Consider the following 20145-nt stretch of genomic DNA (forward strand, 5'->3'; position numbering starts at 1 on the left):
TAATTGCATGAAGCAGAAGGCTGCTCTAGTAATTGCTTAGAAAAACCAAGAGGAAAACCTCACAATCTAACTGATTTACAGAGTACCTTTCTTCAGACCACTCAAAGTCCTTTGCACTCTATTTGCAGATAGGGAAACTGAAGCCAAAAGGTGCACAGGATTCTTTCTGATTAGAAAGTACTGTAGAATATCATTAACAGACCAAACCACACTGCCCAAATTGATTCTAGAAATTTCTATTGCCAAATGTCCTGCACTAATTACTAAACCACATTATTTCTTAAACTTTAATGATCTTTTTGCCTAGGTTTTAAGTGTCTAGCAAAGGAGGCATATCCTTTTCGAACATTCCTGGGGTTCCCAGCAGCATCTTGCACTTTTCCTTTAAGTGAAGTACAACTCTAGATCACTTATTAGGTACTTCTGTTGCACATCTTAGTGATGTACAGGCTTACCGATCTAGCAGTGCCAACAAGGTAAGTCGATCATACCAGACTTTAATCCACTTGCCAGGAAAAATGATAAGTTTGTAGAACTGCTCTCGGTTAAATTTTTTTGGGGCTGAGGAGCATGAAGACTCTTCCAGATCCTGACTCAAATGCTTTTAAACAGAAAAGAAATATCACATTGACATATTATTGTTATGATCAGAAATTCAAACTTTAAAATATGAAAAGCAGATGTTCAGTTTCAGAGCATTATATGAACATGTTCTCATAAAATGGATAAGTTAGGAAAAGGGTTCTAATTGATGGAAGGATATTTCTTACCAATACAACTAATTTTCTGTAGCCCTAATGATACATACCTGAAATCATGCCAATAATATATCACATCAACATACCACTGTTAATTAAAGGCAGAAATTACAAACAAAAACAATTTTGCATAAAATGAGAATTTGGCAACAGAATACTTTGTAGTATTTGCTGTAGAAATCCAGCAAGACATTTCATTTACATATTTCAATGCTTTAAGGATCTGTGATTTTTGTCAGTATAAGTACCACCCCCAACAAAACCTTTCCAGTCTGGCAGGATCTAGAAACTGCACTGCTGGTGTATTCTTCAAGAACCTAAGGTCGGCCACATAACTAAATGAGCCATTGCTATAAGACTTGAGTTAATGTTTAATGGAGATAGTAGAAAACTTTAAAGCTTAATGGGAGAAAACATTTAATTAATATGTAATCCATAAACAAATATTTATTCAATATTTGCTATGTTCCAGGTACTAAGTGCTGGGAACGTAAATACAAAAAATGAGACAGTCCCTGTTCAAGGAACTTCAAGGAACTTAAATTCCATTGGGAGTTACAACATGTTCACTCATAAGTAAATTTAAGGCAGAACCAAACAAATGCATGAAAATATAACAAATTACACATATGCGATACTTTAAGGTTGAAAAATTGTTTTCCTTGCTATGACCTGGAAAGTAGAAAGTACAAACCCTAGTCTCTCTCCTGAGCTGTAATAATCAGCCATCCCCAGCTAGCTTCTGGACATCTTGAAATGGATAACCAGCAAGTTTCTCAAATTCAACATATCCCAAACAAAACTCATTATCTCTCTTCTCTCCTTAACTATTTTATTATTGTCAAGAGCACCACCATCCTCCCAATTTTAGACTTCAACCCTGATGTCATCATTTACTCCACACTTTCACTCCTCATAGTTGATCTATTGCCAAGTTTTGTCATTTCTACCTTTCCAACATCTCTCACACGCATTTCTTTCTCTACACTCACACATTTACTGCCATAGTTCAGGCACTCATCATCACTCCCCTAGAAGGCAACTACCTCCTTCCCAGTCTCCTTGGGGAGCAAGAGAAGGGGAAAAAAAGCATTTATGAAACACCTACTATTGTCAGGCACTATGCTGAGCATTTTAAAAATATTTTATCCTCACAATAACTGGGAGGAAGGCATTATTGCCAACCCCACATAACAGTTGAGGAAACTGAGGCAGACAGAAGTGATTTGCTCAGGGTTATATAGCTAGGAAGTGTCTGAGGCTGGATTGGAGCTCAGGTCTTCTTGACTCCAGGTTCAGTGACCATTGAGCCACCCATGGGACTGTGCTAGCTAACTGTCACAAGTCAGGTCCAAGTCTCTCTCTACTCTAATCCATCCTTTATTCAACTACCAGTGTGATTTTTGTAAACTATAAGTTTCATCATTTCAGTCCCTTGTTCCACAAGCTCCCATGGTTCCCTATTTTTTACATCTATAATAAAACATAGACCTCTCTGTTTGGCATTTAAAGCTCTTCATAAGCTGGCCCCTTTCTAAAGATTTCTAGTCTTCTTAGACTTTGCTCTCCACCATGTACTCTAGAGTCCAGTTACAGTGGCCTACTGGGTTTTCCTTGGACATGATATACCACTCCCCACCTCGGCTTTTCAATCATCTTTCCCCTGCATGCCTGCTCCTTCACTTCTGTCTCTTAGTTTCCCTGGCTTCCAAAAGACTCAGTTCAAAGCCCACCTTCTGCAGGCGACCTTCCCCTTTTAGATGATCTCCCATTAACTTTTCATGTGTCTTGTTTTGTGTCTAGTTATTTACATGTTGTCTTCCCTATTCAAATGTAACCTCCTTGAAGGTAGTGATGGTTCTGCCTTGCTTTATATCTCCTGACCTGTGCCTGGCACATAGTAAATGCTAAATAATATTTGTTGACTGATTGAGAAATATGATTCACTTTTTTTGGTTTGGCAATGGGGGTTAAGTGACTTGCCCAGGGTCACACAACTGGTAAGTGTTATGTGTCTGAGGCCGGATTTGAATTCAGGTCTTCCTGACTCCAGAGCCGGTGCTCTATCCACTGTGCCACCTACCTGCCCCTGAAATGTGACCCACTTTAAGAAACTCTAATATAAAAAATTAATAAAATAGACAAAGGTGGGCAATGATACTCAGATCACCAGGGGCTTCAGTTTCTTCATTTTTAAAATACTTGAAATAGATGTCCTTTATACTTCTACTAGCATCCTGGGAGTCCAAGGAGGCTTAACATTGCAGAAGGTTTTATCCCTTATTCAAGTAGTAAGTTGCTCTAGTATGTAGCTGAAATGTGATCAAGCATTTCTATTGCCTGGGAGTATACTTTTGCTTAGTCAGTCATTAAATTTAGGCTAATGCTAAGCAAGGGCAGCTAGGTGGCACAGTGGATAGGGTCACCCTGCCTGAAGTGAGGAAGACTCATCTTTCTGAATTCAAATTTGGCCTCAGACACTTACTAACTATGTGAACCTGGGCATGTCACTTAACCCTGTTTGTCTCAGTTCCTCATCTGTCAAATGAGCTGGAGAAGGAAATGACAAACCACTCCAGCATATTTGATAAGAAAACCCCAAATGGAGTCATGAAGAGTCAGACATGACTGAAACATCTGAACAACAAAATGCTGAACAGAGATATAGGAAGAGCTAAAGAAATGTCTGCCTCATAAACGACAGAGTTGGCAAATTTCCATGGTGAGATGGTATTAAAGGGACACAGTAATAGGAATAAGCAATAATACCTGGGACAAATGACTCAGTTTTTCTGACCTTTGACTTCCCAACTTTGTAACAGAGATAAACGTCTGATAGATATACTGAATCTGAATGAGAGAATGCTTGAAATGCTCTCTGAACTACAGTAATCATCTCATTCTCCATTTTACAAAGTTAATTTTCCAGATAACAAAAGTTTATTATTTTAAATATCACAGCGAATTTTATTTTAATTTTCATGGATGGAAAATTCCTAAAATATACTACCCACTTCTCTGACTTCTTAAGTCATGTATATTAAATAAAAATTGATATTTCTTTGTTGTTTCATACTACTCACCATGAATGTCAGCAACTTTATTTTGCTTTGCTCTAGAAGTATCTCAGAATTTTTCATCTCTACCTTTAATAGATCAAGATCTCTATAGGTTTTGAGTACATTTTGTTTAATTTTAAATAGAGTCTTTCTATGTAGAATGTAAGCTTCTTGTGGTCAGGAATTATTTTATTTTGTCACTATTACCAGCACCTAGCACAATGACTCCAACATTAATAAAATCTTAAAATTTTGAGTTGGTTTAAATTTATTGAATTCCTGTCAAATTGTCAACTATTTTTCCTACATGTTGCTGAATCTTCCCAGTTTGAATTTTAATTTCTTGTTTCTAATCTGCTGCATGCTAGGAAACCATATAAAAACTTGCTAGAATTTCATGAAAATAAAAGTTAATAGGCTGTGAATGAGGGCCTGAGAAGCCCTGATGTGAGCAAATTACATGAATTTAGTTCATATGTTAGTGACAGCTATCACAGCCTCTCAGAGGCCTCTATTACTTCTTTTCAGACTCTAGTTTATCTTTTAGAGAGATGAAGTTGTAGAAGATGTCACCTTTGAATAACTGAGATATTGCTTATTTCATTTAGGTGGCATAGTTGAATTTGAAGTCAGGAAAACCTGAGTTGGAATTCTGCCTAAGATACCTCCTAGTTGTCTGTCTCTAAGCAATATATACCACCACTACCATCAACATCATCATCATCATCATTCTCATTAATATTGTGAATGAAGGTTTGCAAAGTATCTTTACAGTTATTATCTCATTTTATCCTTGCAAGAAATGAAGGTGCTATTATTATCCCCATTTTACAGATGAGGAAAACTAAAGCAGATAGGCAGTAAGTGACTTGTCTAGGGTCACACAGCTAGAAAGTGTCTGAGGATGAGTGTGATCTCAGTTCTTCCAGACTCCACGTCCAATTAGCTATCTCCCGTGCCATTTCAGCCTCACTTTCCTCCTCTATAGAGAGAACAATCATAACATCTACTGCAGAGTTGTAATGAGGATCTAATGAGACACCTTATAAAGTGCTTTGTAAACCTCAAAGAGATGCATAACTACTTGCTGTTATTAAATCTATTCTTGACAGAAATTCTATTTCAATACAGAAATAAAGTACAATCAAAGTTTAGTTATCTGAAATATAATTCTCAGCACCTTCAAGTTTCTGGGATAGCTCTTGCCCCAGAAGTAGGAATGGGAAATGAGAAAGTGGTAAGACATATCTCCCAAATCCCTTTGTAGGCAAAGAAGCACCTGTTGAGTGCCAAGAAATACGTAACAGCTGACGAGAGCCTAAGACTTGAAGATCACACGATATGCTGTGACTGGTGAGTTACCTGAACAAAAGAAAAGGAATTCTCTGATTGACTGATGTTGACTATAAAGGTCAGCCTTTCTGTGCTGAAATGCAGGAAGAAATGACAAGTGACCAAAGAAACTAGAACAAAGAAAAGTGAAAAAAGGAAAAGGGAAGGCACCAACAGATGCCAGCAATGAGAACATCTGCAGTTGTGACAATTAAGAGGAGTGACAGGGGCAGTAAGCAACAGACACTCTAACTGTAGGAAAAAGAAACCAAGGGATGAAGAGAAATAAGTTAGATAGCTCTTAAATCTGTGGGAAGGGAGGAGAGTAGTGGTGGAATAAGCAGCTCTCTGGGTTGCATTTTATTGTTCTCAAAGGCATCGTTATGACATGCTGATGGGATGCTGATCAGAAGAGGTCAGCAAATAAGGGCAGGAGAGGAGATTCACAGTATAAAGTATGAAAGTATGTTGCAGTGATAACGAAGCAGTGATACAGTCAAACTACAGTGATATACCAAGCTACAAAGTGAGCACATATAGGCAGTGAGTAGTATGTCATCAAAAACCATATCCTGATATTGATGCTAAATTTCCTCCAATGAAAGGATAAGGGAGGAATCATAAAATAATAGTGCTAAACCTTCAATGAGAAAATGAACATTGCACATGACTCTAACTTCCCTCAAATCTCAACTCCAATAGTGTCTCTTGCATGAGGTCTTCCCCAGCTATTAATGCCTCACTCTGAAAAAAATATCTTAAGGATTTATTTTGCATATGCTCACATGCGCAGATATTGTCTCCTTTGATAGAAGTGAGCTCCTTAAGACAAAAACTGTTTCATTTTTGTTTTTCTATCCCCAGTGATAGACACTGGGTGCTGAATAATATTTGTTGATTGATTTATCTGCCCTAAATGATAAAAGAATTCTGAAAGGGCAGCTGCTTTATTACTTTGTAGATTCTTAAATCATCCAAATAGAGATCAGAGCCAAATGATGAATCTCTCCATAAATCAGGCCAGCTGAATTATGTTATTTGAGTAGTTCCCAATTAAAAGAACTGAAGATTTCCTATCAATGACCCAGTATTCACTGAAAAGACAAAATGTTTTTATGAGCAAATATTGTTAACTGAGATGTATGTATTTTCAGAAGGATGGCTTTGCTATTTCAAAATGAGAGACAGTATTAAATGGCTGAACAAAGTGAAAAAAGATAAAAAAATTATTCAGAGAACTAATATCTGAGCATATTCTATCCTCTGAACAGCTTTGTGATGGTGAACACAACTTCTCTTCTGGCAGGGGCCAGCAAATTATGTCCCCTAGGATTTAAGCAGAAGAAGTAACAGTTGACTTTCTTCACTTTTTTCCATTGCAGACACTTTTGGTGATTAGAAATTTTGATTATCCTAGAATTTTGAAAGATATTACTCATGTATATGTTGTTTACAAAGTACAAGTTTATACACACACTCATATGAAACTTGAATGTTTGTTGGACAAGTAAACACACTGACTAGGCCATTTCTTAAGAAAGAGACACAGGAGAGCTTCTAGCACCTCTCTCACTGGCAGGTTCGTTTTTGATCTGGTCAGACAGGAAGATGGGAATGGAGTCATAATAAGGGGTTAAATAACCTTACTTTATTCTAGTCTAGTCTCGTCAAAGGGAGTTTGCTGATAACAGGAGCACCAACTCCTACAGCATTCCCTAACAACCCTTGTTGCAGGGGCCATGAAGGGGAGGCAACTACCCCTCCTCTCGACGGGGTCAATCGAGACCAGCACAACTTGTGCACTCCCCTAAATCCCCTCAAGCTTCAATGGGGGCCGGTTGAGGCAAACACACAGATTCCCCCTCCCAATCCTTGATGGGGGCCGATCAAGGTACGCACAGCATTCCAGCCTGCACATTCACCCCTAAGGGGGTCCCCAGTCACTGACCAGTGCCCACTTGCTTTATAGGGCAACAGACAAAGAGGGTATATTGCCAGCAATAGCCTCACAATTTTACATCACTTCACCCCTATATCTACTGTAACTGCACAGTAGAAACTGTTCTGAACTATCATCGTGAGAACTCATATCTAACACCCGGGAAATAGAGATTGTTATGGCTATGGATCCTGGGAAGAAAACTCTAAGAAAGAATACCAAAAAATCCACTTCCACACTCTAAAATTCACCTTATTTACAATGTTCTATCCCCTTTTCTGTTACATTAAGTGAAAAATAATTTTCAAAATAATAGGTTTAATTGAGGAGAGTTCAGTTTTACTGAGCAAAGAGGACTACTCTATGTGTTTTTTTTAAACCATTTTTTCAACCTCCAATTTTACTTTGCTGTGGTGTTATGCATAATAAGAAATATTGTTACATAAGAGGTTCCATGAAAAAGTTGATCTATCATTCAGAGACTGTATGGAGTTTTCAGTGTTAAAATATTAAAGACATATTTTTTAAACCATTGCTTGATAAATGAATTCTGTTCAAAGTCAAACATTAAGGAGTAATTGATCATAGGGGAAGGGAACAAGCATTTATTAAGCACCTATTATGTTTCAAACACTGAGCTAAGCACTTTACAAATATTATTTCATTGGATCCTCACAACAACTCCAGGAAGTAAGTACTATTATTATGCCCAGTTTTCAGTTGGGAAAACAGACAAACAGAGGTTAAGTGACTTAGAGCCCAGGGTCCTACAGCTAGTAGCTAGTAAATGTCTTAGAATAGATTTGAACTCAGGTCTTTTTGACTTCAGGTCCAGCACTCTGGCTATTGCCCCACTCTGTTGCCTCAATCATATCAGTAGAAATGTTATTTTCTAATGGTTTGTGGTTTTTGTAGTAAGTCCTTTCCCAAAGAGCCTAGCAAAAAATCTTCAAATGCTGAAGGAGACTTCATACACCATGAAAAAATGAAAATATAATAGAAGTATGGTTACAAGCTGATAAACATGTGCTTGTAGGCCCGTGTGTTAGTGATGGAGATATCATGACATGTTTTTAATAGTACTGATAAGATAGATTTCTCAGATAAAGGAAAGATGATTTCACAAGAAGTAAGAGAAGAAAGCTATAGGTATAGATAACAAAAATCTGGGCTGAACAATAATGATAATGAAAATAATGAAAGGCGATATGACAAGGGTGATATAGAACTGATCTTAAAGTCAGGAAGATCTGGGTTCAAGACTTGCCTCTCATCCATGGTGATTGTGTGATCCTGGGCAAGCCATTTAATCTCTCAGTGTCATGGACTACAAATTACAGTCAAATTTTCCATTCTGTATTGGGTTGGGGGAAGTTTTGAGAATGGGAATTCCACATGCCAATGAAATTCCAGGTCAGAAGAGAAAGAAATAATGATAATAATAACAATGATGATGAATCAAACTACAATGTCTTATTAATCATTTGATTTTCAAGGGTTACATCAAGCTATATGGCTCCCCTGAAAAACACCTTATGGAATCTTTCTCCAATAACATATAAATGCATTTTAGATTCCAAAAATTATAAAATTCCTAAAGAAATACAGAGATCGAAGGCTGCAAACTTGAATCTGGAAAGCACATTGAATTATCGAATGAAGGTAATACATATACATAATTTGATCCCCTCCAAGCCTAACACATTGATCAAAAAGATATCAAGGAAAGACTATTACTGAATACATAAAAAGACAAACTGGCATCCTCAAGTCAAAGATGAATGGGAAGAACACATTTAAAGCAAGTAAAACTTATACAATACAAGTCTTAATTTATACTTTAGCAACTACACTGAGTACTACGACAGATTTGGAAAGTATCCTAGTAAAAATTCATACAATATTAATGAAGAGGAGAAGGGTATGTTACCCTAAGGTAGCTATGGAAAGATTAACACTTTCTTGCCAAAAAGGAGGGAGAGAGTTAAGAGACATTCTGAAAGTATATGATAAATAAAACTCGTAATACTTTTAGATCAAGTATATACCATTTCATGAAGCAGTAGTAAAGACTGATAGTAGGTGTGTGCTATTGGATTTGTCAAATATAACTGGATGGAGCCTATGAAATGGCACAGGTCTAAGAGTAGATTTCAAAGGTTCCCCTCCACAGGTGACATTCTCATGAACTCAGGCAACAATGTATTGAACAAATGACCGAGTCATCGGATTTGTTTGTCGAAATGGAAAAGTTTATAATGATGATGCAGGACCAAGTTATTTCCAATGGAAATTACAGAAGGGTTATCCTTAAGGAGAAGGTTTCACCTCACACTTAGAAAATTGGCAAAGGTAACAAAATATGGGAATTATCGATATCAAAGGTGTGTGGAAAGACAGATATTCCAAAAGCATTGTTGGTGGAGCTGTGAATTAATACAACAATTTTGGAAAGGAACTTGAAATCATTCAAATAAAGTGACTGAAACACTCCTATCATTTGACCCAAAGATTCTCCCTTTTCATTTTTGATAAAATTTGTTTTCCCTCTATCAAAGGCACAACCATTGTCTCAGTCATCCAGACTCACAACATATGGGTCATCCTTAACTCTTCACTCCCTCTCACTCCCCCCATACCCAATCAGTGCTCAAACCCTGTCATTTGTACCTTCTTAATATCTTTCATACATGTGCATTTCTCTCCTCTGACACTGCAAATACCCTATTGCAGGCTCTCAACACCTTACATCAGGATTATTGCAATGAACTGCTGATTCGTCTCCCTGCCTTAAGTCTCTCCCCACTCTAGTTCATTCTCAACTTACCTGTCAGATTGATCTACCTAAAGCACATTTCTGATCATGTCACCTTCTAGGCAATAAACTTCAGTAGCTTCCTATCACCTGCAGGATCAAATATAAAATCCTCTGACATTCAATGCCCTTCATAACCTGGCCCTGTCCTACCTTTCCAAACTTCCTATATGTTACTCCTCCCTACCCACATCCTTGCCCTGTGTACTCTCTGACCTAGTCACATTAATATCCTTGCTATTCTTCCAACAATATACTCCATCTCTTAACTCCAAGCATTTTCACTATTTGTTGTCCATGCCTGGAATTCTCTCCCTCCTCATATCAATCTCTTGGCTTCCCTCAAGTCCCAGCTCAAATCCCACCTTCCACGAGAAATCTTTCTCATTCTCTTTTAATGTTAGTTCCTTCCCTCTAAGATGATCTCCAATATATCTTGTCTATATCTAAGAGAAAAAAAAGAAAGAATAGAAAGAAAAAATCACTGTAGAGGAGAAAGGCAGGGTTGACACTGGTTGATCTAGGTTAACTGGGTTGCTGCAAAATGGTTACATTTAAGGAACCAATAATAAATATGAGGATATTTTATGTTAATGGATATAGAACAAGGTTACTGGTAATAGTATTCACAGCAACAACCAAAGCACATATATAAAACCTAAACCCCTATTTCTCAAATTGTGCTCTATAGAGTCCAGTTGTATTAGATAATATGAAGAGGAGGTAAATGAAAAATTTTCAATATTTCTATTTCCCCTCTATTAAATATAGAATTATATCTAAAGTGTTTATGATATACAACAACTTTTTAGTATGAAAATAACTGGAATTTCCTGCCCTGAGTATATTTCATGTCTTACGACCCCAGATCAACCTTTATGGGTTCCATCAATCTATTTCAAATCTGAAAGTTTTCCATAGGCAAATTAATTTGGGAAGCTCTAAACATAGTTCTTTCTTCTCACCATATGTAAGTGGAGTGCCCTCTACTGAACTACAGTGGGAAAACATCACAGAAATGCAATGTAGTTTCTACCATTGATTAGTGGGATAGGATCCACTTTGACTAGCTTTTCAAGAAACACCACCATAATCCCATAGTTAGAGAATATGACCTACTGAAATATTAGGAGCAGTGATATTACAGTGTACCCGTGGGGTTTCCGACTGGGTCCTCCGAGCCACCATGAGTAAAAGCTGCTGTTGGAGGGCACTCAATGCTGGCTCCCCAGAAGATGGTTCTTGACTTGCAGAAGTCGTGGTGCTGGAGGAGCTAAAGTGTCTTTCACTACAAATGGGTAAAACAGAAAAAAATAATAATGTTTTGGAAATGTTGGAAGTTATTTTAGTTCACATACACATGTGCAACACACACACATACACACACACACAGAGGAAAGTAAGCTGAATGATTCCCAAAAATCTCCCCCTTGGTGAATATGAGCTCCTTGAGGGCATAGATTATTTTTTATTATTTTTATTATCTTTGCTTTGTAACCCTAGCACTTAGAACAGATTCTTTCACAGAGTAGGCAATTTAATAAGTGCTTGTTTAATTGGATTGAAGATTGGCAGCAGACAGACCATAATACTTATGGAAAAGACATTCCACAGCAAACGATAATAGTCAGTTTCAGCCAGCAAAGAAATAGTCTTGCTTATAAACAGAATTATTACATGACATACAGGTTGCACTGACTCTTAGGGCCACTGAATGTCTGGTAGCCTAGGGGATAACCTCAACTTTTTACACTTAACTAGGCAAAAAGTCATCAACAGTCATAAGTTATCTCCTTGGAACTGTGAATCTTGTTGGAATGTTGGAATCTTGGGAATGTACCTACTTTGCGGAAGCTGTCTAATCCTTATGATACTCTGTTTTAAACACTGCCATTTTCCTTCACAGCAACTGTGATAACATCTTTCCATCCAACCTCTCCTCTTGAAACCAAATTTTCCCAAATCAGACAGTTAAGTTACTATAGATTGAATTCTATATCCCTCTGAACAACCAATCATAAACACACATTTATTTAGCACCTATTATGTGTCACACACTCTAATAAGCAGTGGGGATACAAGTATAAAGAAAGAAGTCATCCATACTGGGAATGGTGTTAAAGCCCTAAGAACCTGGAGAGTGGCTGTTTTCTTTAATTACTTTTTCACTATTCTCAGCTCTCCCCTAATTGTCATGGACCCTCTCACACATTCTGGTTCCATATTGGCTTATGCTGCTCTGGGCACTTTCTTTCCCATGTGGAGGCTACTAATGTGGTAGAAAGAATCTTTGTTCTATATAGACTGAGATGGTTTCCTGTAAAGGGAGCACAAATATTGTCCTTAGGATTTGGTTGGTCCAGAGGCCTAGGGTTTGAACTGTTGATATGAATTCCTTGTCACCTGAGCATAAAAACCTACCCTTGGGGATCTAGGATGCTGGAAGTTTAGCAGAATTCTCACTGCCATGCAAAATGCCTTTCTGATCCAATATTGCTGACATGGTGAATATGGAGGCAGAAGGGGCTAGCATGATTTGGGGTTTTTTCCCAGTAATTAAACAATTATTTTAATATTTTATTACAATTAAAGTAATTTTATTGCATTTTTATAAGCTACAAGTATTTCATTATATTCCAAAAATAAACTTGAATCACTGGTTTAAGATAATCTGGCCTAGAATATTTGATATTAATTTGTAGGTTTCAGTCTCAATGATATTGTAGTTCTCAAAGTTGAAGTAGGGGAAGGGAAACGTAGATAAAAAAGAAAGCATCTATCTCAGCCTATGTAAAGCAAATGGTATTCCTACCAAGTGCAGTCACAAAACTGGGTCATTCAGATACCCAGCATCTGTAGGGTGTCCAACATCTCTGCCCTCAGAACTGGAATCTCACCCCAGGGAGTAATAGGTACCAGCACATACTCAAGCTCACTGGGCATACCTGGCTGTAGCTGCCAGCTTCTATATGTCACCATAATCCTGACTCTTCCCTCACTCCCTAAGAGTGAATGAATACAAATGAAAAAGTATGTTAAATGTGGTCCATAACAGAATATTTTCTGTTAATAAGATGTTGATATCTAATAAGTTTTCTTTACATTTATATATGAAGTACCCCAAAAGTCTTAGTGTAATTCAAGCTTTAATAAGCTTAAATATTTAATAATCATTAAATAATAATTCTATTTAAGTAATCAAATAATATAATTAAATAAATGATGTGATTTTATAATAATAATTTAATAATTAAGCTTTACTAAACTTAAACTACACTAAGACTTTCGGAATACCCTGTAGATGCATATCTGTGTATATATGTATGCATTGGATTTGGAAGTTAGAATGAAAGCATATCTCATAGGATTATGATTGAAATAGAGACATAGGTAGAAAAGAAATGAGGTTTGTTTATATTACTGTACTGATGACATGCATTCAGGGGTAAAGCACCATATCTGAGATGTATCAAACTTCTATTGATTTTGCTCTGACAATATGTAAACGAGGCAATTGATTAGATACAGAGCTTGACTTATTTGTATGCTCTCTGTTACTAAATATCTGTGACTTTTTTTCTGCCTTTCTGCCTTGGAGTGAGAAGAGTCTGAGGATTAAGGTTTTTTATCTTCAAAAGCAATTAAAATCCTCTGGGATCCACATCTAAAAATGACCCCAGGTTTTAGAAGATCTGTACTTAAAACATGTCCTCAAACTGCTCAGTGCTCTGTACCCAAGTAACTCCAATTAACAAAATCCTTGATCCACATTCTTTCAGCTACCATACTACATCACTCTAATCAGTCTCTCTCCTTCTAGCATTCACACAAATATTCGACTTCCTTTCTCCACACACACAAACTCATTATCTGTCCAAATTGTATCACAAAGTTAATACCAAGGGCCAGCCTCCTAACATGCCTACTCCACTGATTACCAATAACAGGAGAACGTACTGAGCATTCCTTTATAGCTCACTGGGCAATTTATAATAACAGGCACCTGGGAGGCCTCTTTGACTTGGATATACAACTGTTTTCCCTATTAGCTCTAGCAGCATTCAGGAACAAAGAGTATAAAAAGAACACAAAACAGTGAAAGTGAAGAAGGCAGGAAAGAAAGGGCACAGGTAATACTGACAGAGGACATACAAAGGAGTCAAGCTCTGTACCTGGGCAGTTGCTAAATTCCCTCAGGTCATTTATATATTGGCAGAGCAAAATCAATGGGAATTTGACACATCTCAGATTTGGTGTTATATTGGTGGAAGTGAGAATAAGAAAGGAGGGTCTAAGAAATAAATAAAGCCTCATTTGATTTGAGAAAGAGAAAATCAGTACCTTTCCTTTTACTTTCAAATGCATGCTGTCAGTACAGTGATATAAACAAAATCTCTATCTCTTTCTGTTTTCAACCACCATTCTTTCAGATATGCTAGCCTAGAACCAGAATCTACTGCATACATGCATATACAGATGGACCACATTTACCATGCACATTCATTTTATATGTGTTCCACATAGAATATATACATATAATGACCTGTAACATATAGTATATGCCCTATATACCTGCATTATGTGTAGAAGTACATCTGAATATATTCTGTATGCATATGCACACCATCCATTTCAAGGAGATGCCTATATATAATATATATATATACATGTACTGTATATATGTATATATGCACACACATGTCTATCACATTTTTATCATGTTATATTTTAAAGGTTTCCTAATAAGAATTTCCTATTTTTGAAATGGTAGCCAGCAAGCTTTTTTTTTTAAAAAAAAGAAATGATAAGCAATGGTCACAAAATAAGATAAGATCCCACCAACTGATTTGAGAGAGGCAATGTGGCATAGTATATAGAAAGTCAGCCTTAAATCAAAGAATACTTGGATTCACACCCTGCCTCTGAAATATACTGGCTGTGTGACCCTGGATAAGTCATTAGACATTTCAGTGCTACAGGCAATTCTATAAGAAAATAAATTGCAGAGGAAGTGATGACTGACCCTTCTAGAGGGAGTTCATCTACCTAGGGGTTCTCTATCTCAATGAAATCACAGATCTAGTCCCCTTCCCAAAGATATGATCATGAACTGCAAGTGCTCTATGGTAGACTCTGGGTGTTTAAAGTGTTGGACTCTTATCTTGCCTCTGTTTAGATAAGTGACTGTTGTCAAAACAACCAGAGCTTCCTATTACTAAGCCTGCCACATCCAAATCTGCTGAGGGCTGGCACTCTTCTCTACTGGCAACTAAATGGCCCAGTGGATAGAGTACTGGGCCTGCAGTCAGGAAGACTCATCTTCCTGAGGTGAAATCTAGCCTCAGACACTTACCAGCTATATGACCATGGGCAAGTCACTTAACCCTGTTTGCCTCAGTTTCCTCATCTATAAAGTGAGCTGAAGAGGGAAATGGCAAACCATCCCATATCCTTGCTAAGAAAACCCTAAATGGGGTCATGGAGAGTTGGATATAAACAATAACAACAAAACTCTTCTCTATATCTTCTGGGCTCAAATTTGGTAGAGGATTTGGAGGAACTGAACCACACTAAATGGAGGCATAACATTACTTGAAGGAGGAATGTTTAATGGTTAAAAAAAAAAACATGGATTTTGGAGCAAAATTTATAGCTTATTACCAAGATAAAAATGCAAAAGATTGCCAGATAATGAAAATAGGAACTTTAACAATAAGTCTTACAAAAGGCCCTCTTCTGAAAAGATTACCACTTGACACTTGACCTAGGCACAGAAGGATGAAAGAATGGAAAAGCAAAATATGAGAGAGAGAGAGCAAGAGAGAGACAGAAGTATAGAGAGAGACAGACAGAGACAGACAGAGAGAGAGAGAGACAGAGAGAGACAGAGAGACAGAGAAACAGAGAGAGAACCCAAGAGAACTCCACTTTCTTGATTGGCCAGAAAGGAAGAGAAAATGAACCAGAGTCCCTGGAGACCAGCTAGAGAGGAGAATCAGTTGAAGCTGAGTTCAACTTCAATGCAAATACAAATTCTGAAAAATCTAAAGTAATTACTGCCAGGAACTGAGGATGCTATGGGCTGAGAGGGAAAGAGAATGAAAGTTTAACCCTTCATGGAAGATTTTCTTCCATCTCCTGTCATAGGGATAACTGGATGGGTGGGTAGGAGGGTGTCTGAAGTTTAGGGATGGGAATCATTGAGAAGCTTTAGGAAGTAGTCTCAGGACTACTGCTTGGTGGTTTCAGAGGCTATTCTGAAAGCTGGGAGCATGGTGAGGTGAGAGGGTATTCTGGGAGTGAGCTTATGGGAAATTAGAGCTTGAGGAAGTCAGTGTGGGTGCGGGTTAGGTCAGAGCTTGGAAGCTGCAACAGAGTATTTGTTACCTGACATTAGAACAAGAGTACGTACCTAAAAATGAGTACAGATGCAGTGGAGAATTTGCACAGATGTGATACATTTGGGGAGTGGCCAATGGGGGATAGTTGAGTGAGTATAATAATAATGACTATGATAATGATAACATTGATATGGTGTTTTAATATTTCAAAGTGTTTCACACACATTGATCCTCACTATAACTCTCAGAGATTGCTGTTATTATTATCCCCATTACATAGATGAAAAACCTGAAGCTGAGAGAGTTAAGTGACTTGCTCACCATCACACAGTTAGTTAATGTCTATCATAAGATTTGCTGGATTTGAATTTGCATCTGAATTTAACTCTGAATTTAAAGCTCTCTATCTATTGACCTACCTAGATTTGTGCAAGGGAATATTATGGTCATGGCCTGAGTCCTAGTGATCCCTTTCCGGAAACATGCATCAGCATGAAATGAGCAATTATGAAAAACTGTAAGATCAAACTCTACCCAGAGCAATATATCTGAGTCATGGGGGTCTGAGCTCTCCCTGGTTTCAGGTTTGGTTGGAAACTATTAGAGGGGCACTGGATTATTCTGGCACTAGGTGACTGACAACTACAATATTGTGGCACTTCAATAGAATCAAAACCTGAATTAAATTATGCTTTAACAAGTAGCTATAAATAGAACACAATTGAACGATTAATACATGCTGCATGTGTGAGAAATATGGAAGGTACACAGCATCCTCTACTGGTAATTGAAGGAAACTAAGAATCCATTGTAGTAAGATGTGGAAAAGATGTTTTATACGACACACTTTCCTACCACAGTCCAGGAAATATGGTAGAGAGAAGGTCAAGAGGAGGAAGAGGCTAGAAAAGAGTTTCCTTCCTATAAATGTTTTGCATATACTGCTCTCAAGTAACTACATAATCCACTGACTATTAGGGGACAAAAGAAGGGTAGTCACATTTACAGGAAGTGAGGCTAAAGGACCTGGTGTGTATAAGAGATTGGGAACCAATAGTCGGATATTACAAGGAGGCAGATTTTTGTTCAAGATGAGGAAGACATTTCTATTAATAGATGTGTCTAACAACAAAGGAGGCTTTTAATCTCATTCATCCCTCCCCCTACCCCTGCCCTGAGAATTGATCAAGAATTGCTCTGCCTACATAATAGTTAGCATTTATATAGCACTTTAAGGTTTTCAAAACATTTTACTAATATCATGTTACTTGATTCTCACAGCAACACTAGCAGATGAGTGGTATTATTAACACCATTTTTACCGATGAGGAAACTGAGGCAGAAAGAGGTTAAGTGACTTGCCCAAGGTCATTCAGCTAAAAAGTATCTAAGGCTGGAATTAAACTCAAGTCTTCCTAACTCCAGGGCCAACACTCTATCCACTGTACCACTTAGCTAACAAACACAATGATGTAATGGAGAGTGCACTGAAAATCAGGTGACTTGGGTTTAAGTATCAACTCTATCACCTAAAGGACAGCTAGGTTGTACAGTGGATAGAGTGCCAGGCCTAGAGTCAGGAATACTCATCTTCATGAATTCAAATCTGGCCTCAGACACTTACTAACTGTGTGACTCTCAGCAAGTCACTTAACCCTGTTTGCCTCAGTTATTTCATCTGTAAAAAGAGCTGGAGAAGGAAATGGCAAACCACTCCATTATCTTTACCAAGAAAACCTCAAAGGGGGTCACGAAGAGTTGGACATGACTGAACAACAACAACTACCACCTAAATGTGTGACTTTAAACAAATGACTTGATTTTCTCTTTAACATAGAAAATTAGATTAGGATAGGTATACCTCTGGTTGAAAGGCAACCACTATTTCCTGTGTGAGACATTTAAAATTCAAATATGTAAATATAGATTTTAGAAGACTCTTCCTGCTATTCTACTAATTCAGGGTATATGTAACTTCTATTACTAATATTATTTTTGAACGAGACCTGTGATCTCATTTTTGTAGAGAATTTCTGGCAAGGAAATTCCCTTTACTACTGCAGATTAATATTTTTTTTTTTGCCACTGACAGCCCAAGAGACAGTTGTCTTGGGTTTTGAAAAGTGAAGTGACTTCACCAAAGTTACACAAACAATATGTATCATAGGTAGGACTGGAAAACAGGTCATTCTGATCCTGTGGACAACTCTATTCATTATGCCAAACTGCCTCTCATGATTTTTTTTTTTATCCTTATATGGTTCTTCAAAAGTCTTAGTTCAGTTTAAAGCTTAAAACTTAGTGCCAATAAAACTTAAGCCTGCCTGCACTAAGACTTCTGGGATACTCTATATTAATCAGCAAAGATTAGATACACAATAAACAGTAGTAGATGACCATAGTAATCTAGTATTTCACAAACCCAAAGACCTAGGATTTTGGAACAAAAACTCACTATTTGACAAACCTGCTGGGAAAAATGGAAAACAATATGGTAGAAACTAGGTACAATTCAGCATCTTATACCATATACCAAAATAAGATCAAAATGGGTACATGACTTAGACATAAAGGGTGATACCATAAGCAAATTTTGTGAACATGCAATATTTATATGTCAGATCTATGGATAAGGGAATAATTTGTGACAAAACAAGAGCTAGAGATCATTATAAGATATAAAGTGGATAATCTGGATTATATTAATTAAAAAGGTTTTGCACAAACAAAACCAATGCAACTAGGATACATGGAAAGCAGAAAGCTAGGGAATTTTTTTCACAGCAAGTGTCTTTAATAAAGGCCTTATTTCTCAAATATATAGAGAACTGAGTCAAATTTACAAAAATACAAATCACTCCCCAATTGATATATGGTCAAAAGATATAAACAGGCAGTTTTCAGATGAAAAAATCAAAACTATCTGTAGTCATATTAAAAATCCTCTAAATCACTATTGATTAGAGAAATGCAAATTAAAACAACCCTGAGGTACCACCTCACACCTATCAGATTAGATAATATGACAGAAAAAAGGAAATGGTAAGTGTTGGAGAGAATATGAGAAAATTGGAACACTAATGCACTATTGTGAACTGATTCAACCATTATGTGGAGCAATTTGGAAGAATGCCCCAAAAGCTATAGAACTATGCATACCCTTTGACCCAGCAATACCTGTACTAGGTCTGTATCTCAAAAGAAATAAAAAAGAGAGAAAAGAACCTATTTATACAAAAATATTTATAGTAGCAATCTGGGGTGAAAAAGAATTGGAAATTGAGGGGATACCCATCAATTGGGGGATGGATGAACAAGTGGTGATATATAACTGTAATGGAATACTATTTTGCTATAAGAAATGATTAACAGGATGCTTTCAGAAAAATCTGGAAAGATTTACATAAATTGATGCAAAGTGAAGTGAACAGAATAAGGAGGCCATTGTACATAATAATAGTGATATTGTATGATGATCAGCTGTGAATGACTTAACTATTTTCAGCAATACAATGATCCAAGACAATTCCCAAGGACTCATGATGAAAAATGCCATCCATATTCAGAGAAAGAACTGACCAAGAGTCTGAATGCAGGTTGAAGAATACTATTTTTCACTTTCTCAATTTTTTGTGGTGGTTTTTTTCAGTATATGTTTTCTTTCACAACATGACTAATATGGAAATATTTTTGGTATGATTGGTTTTCTTTCACAACATGACTAATATGGAAATATTTTTGGTATGATTGAATGTGTATAACCTAGATCAAAGAGCTTACTGTCTCAGGGAAGGGAAAGGGAGGGAGGGAGAAAATTTGGAACTCCAAAATTAAAAAAAAAGAATGTTAAAATTATTGGTACATGTAATTGGGAAAAATGAAGTATTATTAAAATAAAAGT

General features: G+C 37.0%; 1 protein-coding gene across 1 annotated transcript in view; it reads right to left on the reverse strand.

Annotated features, from left to right (window-relative positions):
• The window catches only part of LOC114049980 (pecanex-like protein 2), a 369169-nt gene that overhangs the window by 271929 nt on the left and 77095 nt on the right, over positions 1 to 20145 (reverse strand). Inside the window, exons 9-10 of the mRNA XM_027871475.1 lie at positions 11056 to 11191; positions 456 to 601 (exon numbers count right to left, since the gene is read on the reverse strand). Of these exons, the coding sequence (XP_027727276.1) occupies positions 456 to 601; positions 11056 to 11191 (282 nt within the window). The remainder of the gene's footprint in view (positions 1 to 455; positions 602 to 11055; positions 11192 to 20145) is intronic.

The sequence above is a fragment of the Vombatus ursinus genome, unplaced genomic scaffold (assembly GCF_900497805.2).
Source record: "Vombatus ursinus unplaced genomic scaffold, bare-nosed wombat genome assembly UNPS02014798.1, whole genome shotgun sequence".
NCBI lineage: Eukaryota > Metazoa > Chordata > Mammalia > Diprotodontia > Vombatidae > Vombatus > Vombatus ursinus.